Raw genomic sequence first — 11,273 nt, 5'->3', positions numbered from 1 at the left:
GGGGTGCCAGGGTCCCACCCGGGGGGTGCGGGCGGGGTCTCTGGGCCGGGTGGGGGTCCGGGGGGTGCCAGGGTCCCACCCGGGGGGTGCGGGCGGGGGTGTCTGGGCCGGGTGGGGGTCCGGGGGGTGCCAGGGTCCCACCCGGGGGGTGCGGGCGGGGGTCTCTGGGCCGGGTGGGGGTCCGGGGGGTGCCAGGGTCCCACCCGGGGGGTGCGGGCGGGGGTGTCTGGGCCGGGTGGGGGTCCGGGGGGTGCCAGGGTCCCACCCGGGGGGTGCGGGCGGGGGTCCCGGCGGGGGTCTCGGGGCCGGGCGGGGTCGCGGGATGCCACCGGCAGTGGGGCAGGGTCCCCCCCCGTCCCGTCCCGTCCCGTCCCGTCCCGTCCCCCCGCCCCGAGGGTGCCGGGGCGGCGCCGGGCTCGGCTGGGCTCGGCGGGGCCGGGCTGGGCGCGGGGGGGCGGCGCGGGGGGGCGGCGGGACTACATTTCCCAGGGTGCCGGGGCGCGGGGCGGGCTGGGGGCCGCCCGCACCGGCCCCGGCCCCGGCCGCGGCCGCGGAGGATGAATGAGGCGCCGGGGCGCTGCTCGGCCCCAGCCGCGCCGGGGCCATGGCCGCGGCCGTGCACAACCCGCTGAAGGCGTGAGTGCGCCGGGGGGGCCGGGGGGGCCGGGGGGGGCAGCGGCCGCGGGAGGGGGCAGCGGCGGGGCCGGGGCCGCGGGACCCCGGGGGCTGCGGGGGGCGCGCGGTGATGCACGGCGAGCCGGGGGGGCCCGGGGTGCACGGGGTGCACGGGGGGCAGAGGGTGCACAGCGTGTTTGGGGTGCACAGTGGTGCAGGGCACATCTGGGGTGCACGGCGCATCTGGGGGGCACAGGGCTGCACAGCGAGCCGGGGGTGCAGAGGGTGTCCGGGGTGCGCAGCACATCTGGGGTGCACAGGCTGCACGGGGCTGCACAGCGTGTCCGGGGTGTCCGGGGGGCACAGTGATGCACCGAGCGTCCGGGGGGCACGGCGCATCTGGGGTGCACAGCGCGTCTGGGGTGCACGGTGGTGCACAGCGCGTCTGGGGTGCACAGGGTGCAGGGCACATCTGGGGTGCAGGGCACATCTGGGGTGCACAGGCTGCACAGCGAGCCGGGGGGGCCCGGGCGCATGAGGTGTCCGGGCTGCACAGCGAGCCTCGGCTCTCCAAGGTGCACAGGGGGTCTGGGGTGCGGGAGGCGTTCGGGGGTGCGCAGCGAGCCTGGGGGGGTCTGGGGTACCTGCGGCATCTGGGGTGCACAGCAGTGCACCGCGAGCCCAAGGGTCTGGGGGTGTGCGGGGCGTCTGGGGGGGTCTGGGATGCACAATGAGCCCGGGGTGCCCAAAGTGTCTGGGGGTGTCTAGGGGTGCTCAGGGTGTTGGGGGTGCACAACGAGCCCGGGGTGCCCAGAGCGTCTGGGCTGTTGGGGGTGCTCAGGGTGTCGGGGGTGCGCAGGGTGTCCGGGGCGCACAGGATGCGCAGCAGTCCGGGGTGTCCGGGGTGTCCGGGGTGTCCGGGGTGCCCAGGGCACCCGGGCTGGGGACAGAGACGTGGGCAGCGTGTCCGTGTGACCGTGGGGCCGTGCACCAGCAGCCGGCCGGGTGTGCGTGTGTGTGTGTGTGTGTGTGTGTGTGCAGGTGTTGTGTGTGGGTAACCTGTTGGGAAGGTGCAGGAGTGCACTGTGCCTCGGCGTGTGCTCGTGGGTAAGGTCGCATGCGGGGAGCTGTTGGGGTGTGTGCGCACACCAGGCTGCGGGTGGTGACCTGTCGGGGTGTATCTGCACACACCAGGCTGCTCATGCACAGCCTGTCAGGGTGTATCTGCACACACCAGGCTGCGTGTGCACGGCCTGTTGGTGCATGTGCACAAGTGATGCCGTGTGTGCACGGCCTGTCGGGGTGTATCTGCACACACCAGGCCGCAGGTGGATGGACTGTCGCGGTGTGCGCACAGACGATGCACCGTGTGCACGGGGTGTGTGTGTGTGTGTGTGTGTGTGTGTGTGTGTGCGCACACGTGATGCAGTGTGTGCTCAGGGTGTGTGCACATATGATGCAGCGTGTGCACAGGGTGTGCGTGTGCACACAGGATGCAGCGTGTGCACGGGGGGTGTGTGTGTGTGTGTGCACACGTGATGCAGCGTGTGCACGGGGTGTGTGTGTGTGTGCGTGTGTGCACACGTGATGCAGTGTGTGCACGGGGTGTGTGTGTGTGTGCGTGTGTGCACACGTGATGCAGTGTGTGCACGGGGTGTGCACACACGCGATGCCGCGTGTACCTGACCCGTTGAGGCGTGTGCCCCCACGAGGCCGCGTGTGCCCGGCCCGCTGGGTCCGCGTTGATGGCGTGTGCGAGGCGTGTGTGAGGCGTGTGCGAGGCGTGTGCGTGCCGCTGGGGCTGTCACTGCGGGGGGCGGGGAGGGGACACCCCGGGGACGCGGAGCCGGGGGTCCCGCAGGGGGTCGGGGGCCCTGGCAGCCCCGGACGCCTGGGTCCCCTGCACATGGGGGGGTTCCCCCTCCCCCCCCGTTTTGGGTGCAGCCCTGCGGGGATGCCCCCCCCGGTGGGGCATCAGCCCCGCCCCCTGCCGCGACTGACAGCCCCCCCAGCCAATGGGGGCCGGGGGGGCGGGCCGGGGGGGGCGCGGCATGCCGGGATTTGTAGTCCCCCCCCCCACCCCCCCTCCCGGTGCCGGCGGGGTCCGGGGGGGGCGGCGGGCCCGGGGCGGGGGGCGCTCGGGGCCCTGCGCGGCGGGCGGCGGGGGGGGCCGGGGGGGCTCCGGGGAGGCGGTGGGAAGCGGGGGCTGAGCCCCGCCGCCCCCTCCCCGTGCCCGAGCGGCGGAGCGGCCCCGCCGGCGCAAAATGGCCACGGCGCTGCACAAGCCCCTCAAATGGTGAGTGCCGGCCCGGTTCGGCCCGGTTCGGCCCGGGCGGCCCCATCCCCGGCCCGGGCGGCCCCCCCGCCCCGGCCCCGCCCGCGCCGCCGCCGCCGCCGCCCGCGGCGCCCCGCGTCGGGGGGCGGCTCCCGCCACCGGCACCGGCACCGGCACCGAGACCGGCACCGGGACCTGGACCGGCACCGGCACCGGGCCGGAGCCCCCGGGAGGCCCCGCTGCGGAGCTCCCCGCCCCCCCGGGGCTCCTCGCCGCCCCGCTCCGCGCATCCCCGGCGCCGGGAGGGTCCCGGCTGCCCCGGCCGCAGCGGCGGGCGAGGAGGGCCCAGGCGTCCGGGCCCCAACCCCGCCCCCCTGCTCCAACCCCCCGCCCCCCCCCCCCCCCGCGGGCAGGGACCCAGGCGTCCGGGGCCCGGCGCCCCCCGCCGGACACCTGCTGCCAAGCACTTGTCACCCCCCCCTCCCCCCCGGGCCGGAGCCCCCGGACGCCTGGGCCCCCGGGGGGGTCTGTGTCCCCCTCCCCATCCCGGCTGCAGTGATTTGGGGTCGGTCCAGGGGGATTTGGGGTGGGATGGGGGGTCCCCGTCCCGGCTGCGGGGATTTGGGGGTGGTTCAGGGGGATTTGGGGCAGGGGGTCTCCATCCCGGCTGCAGGGATTTGGGGACAGTCCGGGGGGATTTGGGGCGCCCGGCTGGGGTGTGTGTGGGGTCTCTGTCCCGGCTGCAAGGTTTTGGGGACAGTCCGGGGGGATTTGGGGCGGGGGGGTCTCCATCCTGGCTGCAGGGATTCGGGGTTATTTCGGGGGGATTTGGGGCGCCCGGCTGGGCAGACTGGCACAGGGAGCCAGCGTCCCGGTGCGGGGGGGCAGCCGGGGCCCGGACGCCGGGGCCCCCATGGCACGGCACGGACGCCTGGGCCCGGCGGGGGGTCGCGGGCCGCGCTGACCCGCTGCCGCGCAGCCTCGGGGAGGAGTTCTACCGCGAGGCCATCGAGCACTGCCGCAGCTACAATGCGCGGCTCTGCGCCGAGCGCAGCATGCGCCTGCCCTTCCTCGACTCCCAGACCGGCGTCGCCCAGAACAACTGCTACATCTGGATGGAGAAGACGCACCGGGGGCCCGGTGAGCCCCGCCACGGCCCCCCCGCGCCCCGCCGCGGCCCCCTCGCTGCATCCCCGGGCAGCTCTGTCCGTGCACCCTGTCGCATCGCTGTGCACCCACGGCCGCGGCCCCCTGCACCCTTGATGCATCCCTGGGCATCCCGCTGTGTCCCCCTGCGCCCCCAGCCACGTCCCCTGCACCCTCGCTGCGTCGCCGGGCACCCATGGCCCCATCCCTGCACCCTCGCTGCGTCCCCTCGTGCCCCTGCTCACGTCCCCTGCACCCTCGCTGCGTCCCCGTGCAGCCCTGGCCGTGTCCCCGTGCGTCCCAGCTGCGTCCCCATGCACCAGGTCCCCGTGCACCCCGTCTCCATGCACCTTGCTGCGTCCCCGTGCGCCCTGTCCCCGTGCACCCTGCCACGTCCCCGTGCGCCCTGTCCCCCTGCACCCCAGGGGTGTCCCACCACCACCCTGCATCCCCTTACCCCCCCTCGCACATGCCCTGCCTGCTCCCCTGCAGCCCCGGCCCCCGTGTCGTGTCCCGGCACCCCCAGGAGGGGCGGGGGTCCGGGCGGGGGGCGGCGGGGCCGTAGCGACCCTCCCTGCGCTCCCCAGGCCTGGCCCCGGGGCAGATCTACACCTACCCGGCGCGGTGCTGGCGTAAGAAGCGGCGGCTGAACATCCTGGAGGACCCGCGGCTGCGGCCCTGTGAGTGCGGGGGGTCCCGGCGGCCCGGCGGCCCCGCGGCCCCCCCTGAGCCCGCTCTGCCCCCAGACTGCGAGGCCCCCCTGAAGAAGGAGGGGGGGCTCCCCGAGGGGCCGGTGCTGGAGGCCCTGCTCTGCGCCGAGCCCGGCGACAAGAAGACGGAGCTCAAGGAGGAGGAGGCGGTGCTGGACTGCCAGGTGCGCCCCGTCCCTCTGTCCGTCCATCCGCCCTGCCCCGTCTGTCTGTCTGTCCATCCGCCCTGCCCCGTCCGTCTGTCTGTCCACCCTGCCCCGTGCATCCATCTGCCCTGCCCCATCGATCCCTCCAGCCTCCGTCCATCCGTCCCTGATCCGCAGGGGAGGGCGGCCGGCCCGGTGTCTGTCTGTGCATCTGTCCATGTGTCCGTCTGCGTGTCCGTGCGTCTGCCCACGTGTCTGTGCATACACGTGCACGTCTGTGAATCTGTCTGTGCATCCGTGTGTGTGTCTGCGTGTCCACACGTCCATCTGCGTGTGCCTGACTCTGCGTGTCCGTGTGTCTGCCTGCGTGTCCGTGCAGCCGTCTGCCTACATGGGTCTACGTGTCCATGCGTCCGTCTGCATGTCCCTGTGTTCATTTGCATGTCCGTGTGTCTGTCTGCATGTCTGTCAGTCCATGTGTCTGTGCATCTGTCCCCGTGTCCATGCGTCTGTCTGGATGTCTGTGAGTCCGTCCATGTGTCCATGCATCCGTCCGTGTGTCCGTCCATGTGTCTGTCCCCGTGTCTGTGTGTCTGTCCGTGCGTGTCTGTGCATCCATCCATCCATGTGTCCGTGAGTCCACGTGTCCGTGCATCCGTCCACATGTCCGCGTGTCCGTCCGCGTGTCCGTCCGCGTGTCCGTCCGCGTGTCCGCGTGTCCGCGTGTCCGTCCGCGCGTCCGTCGACGCGTCGGTGCCTGGGCCGGGCTCTTGCAGAAGCAGCCGATGGGGGAGTTCCCGCACGACCTGGAGGGGGACGAGCTGGAGGACGACACCCCGCGGCGGAAAAACAAGGCCAAGGGCAAGGTGGGCGCCGGGGGGGGGGGGCGCTGGGGGGGCTCCGGGGGGGGGCCGCGCGCCCCGGCCTCACCCCCGCCCCCCCAGGCCTACGGCATCGGGGGCATGCGGAAGAGGCAGGATGCCGCCACGCTGGAGGACCGGGACAAGCCTTACGTCTGCGACAGTGAGTGCGGCCGGGGGGCCCAGGCGTCCGGGCAGGGCTTGGCCCCCGCGGGGCGCTGGGGCGGGGGCACTCCAGGCTGCGGCCCCGCTGACCCCCCCGCCCCCCCCCGTGCCCCCAGTCTGCGGGAAGCGGTACAAGAACCGCCCGGGGCTGAGCTACCACTACACGCACACGCACCTGGCCGAGGAGGAGGGCGAGGAGAACGCCGAGCGCCACGCGCTGCCCTTCCACCGCAAGAACAACCACAAGCGTGAGCGGGGCCGCCGGGGGCCTGCCCCGGCCCGGGGGGGGGGGCTGGGGGGGTCCCTGCCCTGGCCTGGGGGTCCCAGCCCCATCCTGGGGGGGTCTAGGGGGGTTCCTGCCCCATCCTGGGGTTCCCAGCCCCATCCTGGGGGAGCCTGGGGGGGTCCCTGCCCCATCCTGGGGGTCCCAGCCCCATCCTGGGGGAGCCTGGGGGGGTCCCTGCCCCATCCTGGGGGTCCCAGCCCCATCATGGGGGAGCCTGGGGGGGTCCCTGCCCCACCTCGGGGGTCCCAGACCCATCATGGGGGGGTCTAGGGGGGTCCCTGCCCCGGCCTGGGGGTCCCAGCCCCATCCTGGGGGGGTCTAGGGGGGTTCCTGTCCCATCCTGGGGGTCCCAGCCCCATCCTGGGGGAGCCTGGGGGGGTCCCTGCCCCATCCTGGGGGAGCCTGGGGGGGTCCCTGCCCCACCTCGGGGGTCCCAGACCCATCATGGGGGGGTCTAGGGGGGTCCCTGCCCCATCCTGGGGGAGCCTGGGGGGGTCCCTGCCCCATCCTGGGGGTCCCAGACCCATCCTGGGGGGGTCTAGGGGGGTCCCTGCCCCGGCCTGGGGGTCCCAGCCCCATCCTGGGGGGGTCTAGGGGGCTTCCTGTCCCAACCTGGGGGTCCCAGCCCCATCATGGGGGGGTCTAGCGGGGTCCCTGCCCCATCCTGGGGGTCCCAGCCCCATCCTGGGGGAGTCTAGGGGGGTCCCTGCCCCACCCCGGGGGTCCCAGCCCCATCCTGGGGGCTCTGGGGGGGGTCTCAGCCCCATCCCGGGGGTCCCAGCCCCATCATGGGGGGGTCTGGGGGGGGTCTCAGCCCCACCGCGGGGGTCCCAGCCCCATCCTGGGGGTCCCTGCCCCGTCCTGGGGAGTCTCTGCCCCATCTTTGAGGGGTGCTGGGGGTCCCTGCCCCATTCTGGGGGGTCCTGGGGGGTTCCTGCCCCATCCTGGGGGTCCCAGCCCCATTCTGGGGGGTCCTGGGGGGGTCCCTGCCCCATCATGGGGGGGGGTTCCTGGAGGTTTGTGCCCCATCCCAGGGGGTCCCTGCCCTATTTGGGGGTCTCTGCCCCACCTGGGGGTCCCAGGGGTCCTGGGAGGGGGTCCCTGCCCCATCCAATGGGGGAGTCCTGGGGGGGTCCCTTCCCCTCCAGGGGTGGGTGGGAGGATTGGGGGGGGCTCAGTGCCCAGCTCCCCCCCCCGACGGTGGCTCCCCATCGCCTGCCGGTTTCCATGGCAACCTGCGCACTGGCACCGCACGGCGCACAAAGAACGATGGGTGCGCCCGGGGGGGGGGGGGACCCCCCCGGACGCCTGGGCCCAGCCCAGCATGGCGGGGAGGGGGTGGGGTCCTTGTTCCCCCCCCCAAAGGTGCCAACAGCTCGGGGGGGGGTTGGGCTTGCCGTGTCCCGTTGGGGGGGGGTCCTGCCGTGCCCCCTCCCCAGGCAATGCGGGGGGCCGGGGTGGGGGGGGTAGTTTCATCCTGTTTCTTGCTTCCCCCCCCCAGAGTTTTACAAAGAGTTGAACTGGGTCCCCGAAAACCAGCGCAGACACACAGGTAACCCCGCTGCCTCCCCGGGGTGCACAGGGCCCCCCCCCCCCCCGCCACGGCCCTCCAGGGGGGCAGCGCTGCCCCAACCCCCCCCATAACCCCCCCCCGGGCCAGTGGGTTCTGATGTGCCCTAAAACGAGGCTGTTGCCCCCCCAGTGGGGCACTGCGGGGGGGGGGTGGCGATTGCAGCAATGGATGCTGTTAGTATTGGGGGGGGCATCAGCAGTGGGGTGCAATAGCTGGGGGGGGGAAATGGGGCACGAGCAATTGCAGGGGGTTATTGGCAATGGTGGCATGATGGGGGGGCATCAGCAATGGGGGGGGCATTGCATTAGCAGTTAGCAGGCACGTTAGCAATTAGGCGTGCATTAGCAATTAGGGGCCATTAGCAATGGGGGGGTGCACTAGCAATGGGGGGGCATGTTAGCAATCGGGGGGATGCATTAGCAATTGGGGGGGTGGGTTATCAATCGGGGGGGGCATTAGCAGCTGACGGGAGCCTTTGGGGCCCCGGTGCCTGCAGCGGGCGGTGGGAGTGTGGCCGGGACGGTTGGGGGTTTGGGGGGGTGGTGGGGTTTTGGGGGGGTGTCAGGGATTTGGGGGGAGGGTCCGGGGTTCGGGGGGGGTCCGCGTGCGCTGCATGCCCTGATGTCGGCGTCTCCTTGCTGTTTTACAGCTAAGAAAGCCCCGGACGGCACGGTCATACCAAACGGTTATTGTGATTTCTGTCTAGGCGGCTCGAAGAAAACCGGCTGCCCCGAGGACCTCATCTCCTGCGCCGACTGCGGACGCTCCGGTACCGCCGGGCCTGGGGGGGCACGATTTGCGGGGGGGGCGTATATATAAATACATATATCTATTTAGGGTGCTGGGGGTGCCTGCGGGTGCACTCCTGTGCATGCACACGTGTGTTTGTGCAAGGCGGCAGCTGGCTCTGCAGGCGGGGGGGGCCGGGAGGGGCCGTGCTGTCCCCTGCCCCCCCGGTGACCGGTGCCCCCCCCCAGGGCACCCCTCGTGCCTGCAGTTCACGGTGAACATGACGGCGGCCGTGCGCACGTACCGGTGGCAGTGCATCGAGTGCAAGTCCTGCAGCCTCTGCGGCACCTCCGAGAACGACGTGAGCCCCCCCCAACCCTTTTTATAGCCCCCCCCCAAACCCCGCTGACCCCCCCCCCGTGCTCTGCCCCCCAGGACCAGCTGCTTTTCTGCGACGACTGCGACCGAGGCTACCACATGTACTGCCTGAGCCCCCCCATGGCGGAGCCCCCCGAAGGTGGGTGATGGGGGGGGGGGATATGGCCGGGGGGGGCACAGTCCCCACTGACCCCCCCGCTGTCCCCGCAGGCAGCTGGAGTTGCCACCTCTGTCTGCGGCAGCTGAAGGAGAAGGCGTCAGCCTACATCACCCTCACCTAGGGGGGCCGGGGGGGCCGGCGGCCGAACCCCCCCGCCGGGCCGGGCCCTGGCGCCGCGGCCGCTCAGCCCAAATCCTGCGAAAGCCATAACGGAGCCGGGGGGGGGGGGAATGGGGGGGCGGGGGGGGGGACGGGACGTTGCATGATGTGAAATGAGGGTGGTGTTTTGCCCCCCCGCCCCGCAGTGCCGCGGGGCGTCCGGCCCCCCCCCTCGCCCCCCCCCAAACCGTGGGGGTATTTATTTTATTACGGCGGGGAGGGGGGTGTTGGGGGGGGGGCGAGCCGGGGCGGCCCCCGCCGCCGCCGCGCACGGCTCTTCCCTGTGGTGGGTTTCTGTTGTTCCTGGTGCAAAGAGGGGAGGGAAACGGGGGGGCCGGGATGTTGGGGGGGGGATTAAAAAAATGCAAAAAACCCCCCCCGGGCGTCGCCGGTGCCCCCCGCGCGGAGCGAGCCGAGCCGCCCGCGCCGCCCCCCCTCCGTCGTGTTGTTGTCGGTGCCGCCGTGTGCTTTGAGTGTCTGTGCATTAAACCTGGTCCAGTCCCGCGCCCGGCCTCCGCCTCCTTGCCGCGCCCGGGGGGGGCCGGGGGGGCCGCGCCGAGCCCTTTATTGCCTTTTACACCCGGCCGAGCCCCGACGCGCGACCGCGGCGCCGGCGAGGTTTTATTTTCCTATTAGCAAAACGGGAACGGGATGGGACGGGGGGGTCTGGAGCAAAGGGAGGGGGGGAATTAAATAAGACAGCTTGCATCGCACCGGCGCCGGGTCCTTATAAAATACACCGAGACAAAATGTACACGCTCCGATATACACACGAGGTCCCGCGCCCGCCGCTATCGCAGCGCGGTGCAAAAGGGCCCGGCGGCGTCCCGGCGCGGCGCGGGGGGGGCCCAGCTTGCTGCGAGGTCCTGGCACAGTGCGGGGGGTCCTGGCTCGCCACAGGGTCCTGGTGCGGTGCAGGGGATCCCAGTGCGGTGCAGAGGGGGGTCACGGCTCGCCACAGGGTCCTGGTGCGGTGCAGGGGATCCCAGTGCAGTGCAGGGTCCTGGTACAGAGCAGGGGATCCCCCGTTTGCAGCAAGATCCTGGGCGGTGCAGGGTCCTGGCACGGTGCAGCGGGGTCCTGGCACAGTGCAGGGTCCCGGGGCAGTGCAGGGTCCTGGTACGGTGCAGGGGATCCCAGTGCAGTCCACGGTCCTGGTACAGTGCAGGGGATCCCGGCTGGTGCAGCGTCCCGGCACCGTGCAGGGGATCCCCAGTTTGCAGCGGGATCCTGGCACGGTGCAGGGTCCTGCTGCGGTGCAGGGTCCTGGTACAGTGCAGGGGATCCTGGTGTGGTGCAAGGGATCCCTGGTTTGCAGCAGGATCCTGGCTGGTGCAGAGGATCCCGGCACGGTGCAGGGTCCCAACGCAGTGCAGAGGATCCCGGCACGGTGCAGGGGATCCCCGGTTTGCAGCGGGATCCTGGCCCAGTGCAGGGTCCTGGTGTGGTGCAGGGGATCCCCAGTTTGCAGCAGGATCCCGGCCCGGTGCAGCAGGATCCCAGGTTTCACAGTGATGCCGGCCCCGGGGGACGCGGGGGCTCCTCGGTGGCGATGCCGGGGCCGGGCTCGGCGTTGCATAGCGGGTGCCACGCCGCGTCCCGGCCCTGCGCCCCCCCCAGCCCCGGCGGCCCCCGCGCTGCCGCCCGGCCGGGAGCCCCCGCGCACAGCATTTGCCGGCCACAAGTGCAGAAATCTCATAGAAAAAAAAAAAAGATTACAAACAGTACCATTTATACAAATATAGTGTTTTATAAAGAACATTTACATTTAAACAGTTTGGGGGGGGTCTGTGGGGGGGGGTTTAACGCTTCCTGAGCCGCTCTCAGCACTGCTTCCGCTCGGAAATAATTTAGCTTAGAGAAAGTGCTCGCTGCCCCCGAGCCCCCCCCTCTGCCCGCCGGCGGGATTTGCACCAGAGGGGCCGGGACGGTCCCAGCAGAGGGGACGGGCGCCGTGGGGGGGCCGGCGCGGCGTGGACCCCCCCCGCCCTTGCTCCTTATTGCCTGTGCGCCGCGGCGGGGAGAGGCGCTGCGAAAGCGCAACCCACCTGCGCGCGGCCCCCCGCGTCCG

The 11,273-nt window shown here is 72.3% G+C and overlaps 1 protein-coding gene across 6 annotated transcripts; it reads left to right on the top strand.

Annotated features, from left to right (window-relative positions):
* The first annotated feature begins 469 nt into the window (after positions 1 to 469).
* DPF1 (double PHD fingers 1) lies at positions 470 to 9,273 on the top strand. 6 transcript variants are annotated; one of them, XM_064503098.1, is made up of 12 exons: positions 470 to 636; positions 3,870 to 4,030; positions 4,624 to 4,716; positions 4,783 to 4,910; positions 5,669 to 5,758; positions 5,837 to 5,915; positions 6,034 to 6,165; positions 7,705 to 7,755; positions 8,426 to 8,545; positions 8,754 to 8,866; positions 8,941 to 9,022; positions 9,094 to 9,273. In XM_064503098.1, the coding sequence occupies exons 1-12, from the start codon at positions 605 to 607 to the stop codon at positions 9,162 to 9,164; spliced, it is 1,152 nt and encodes a 383-aa protein (XP_064359168.1). In that variant the 5' UTR covers positions 470 to 604; the 3' UTR covers positions 9,165 to 9,273. The 6 variants fall into 6 exon arrangements, with proteins under 6 accessions (XP_064359168.1, XP_064359167.1, XP_064359165.1 ...); XM_064503099.1 differs by lacking the exon at positions 470 to 636 and adding an exon at positions 2,786 to 2,911; XM_064503097.1 differs by having other exon boundaries at positions 4,624 to 4,910; positions 8,483 to 8,545.
* The last annotated feature ends 2,000 nt before the right edge of the window (positions 9,274 to 11,273 follow it).

Source organism: Dromaius novaehollandiae, chromosome 34 (assembly GCF_036370855.1).
Source record: "Dromaius novaehollandiae isolate bDroNov1 chromosome 34, bDroNov1.hap1, whole genome shotgun sequence".
Taxonomy (NCBI): domain Eukaryota; kingdom Metazoa; phylum Chordata; class Aves; order Casuariiformes; family Dromaiidae; genus Dromaius; species Dromaius novaehollandiae.
The sequence above is the reverse complement of the archived record's forward strand: the minus strand, read 5'-3'. Positions and strand labels throughout refer to the sequence as shown.

Bases quoted from the DNA above. Each gene is read 5' to 3' on its own strand.
- DPF1 (XM_064503095.1), top strand. From the start codon at position 605: ATGGCCGCGGCCGTGCACAACCCGCTGAAGGC. The intron at 637-3,869 runs GTGAGTGCGCCG...GCTGCCGCGCAG, and splicing joins GTGCACAACCCGCTGAAGGC to CCTCGGGGAGGAGTTCTACC. The intron at 9,023-9,093 runs GTGGGTGATGGG...CTGTCCCCGCAG, and splicing joins CATGGCGGAGCCCCCCGAAG to GCAGCTGGAGTTGCCACCTC.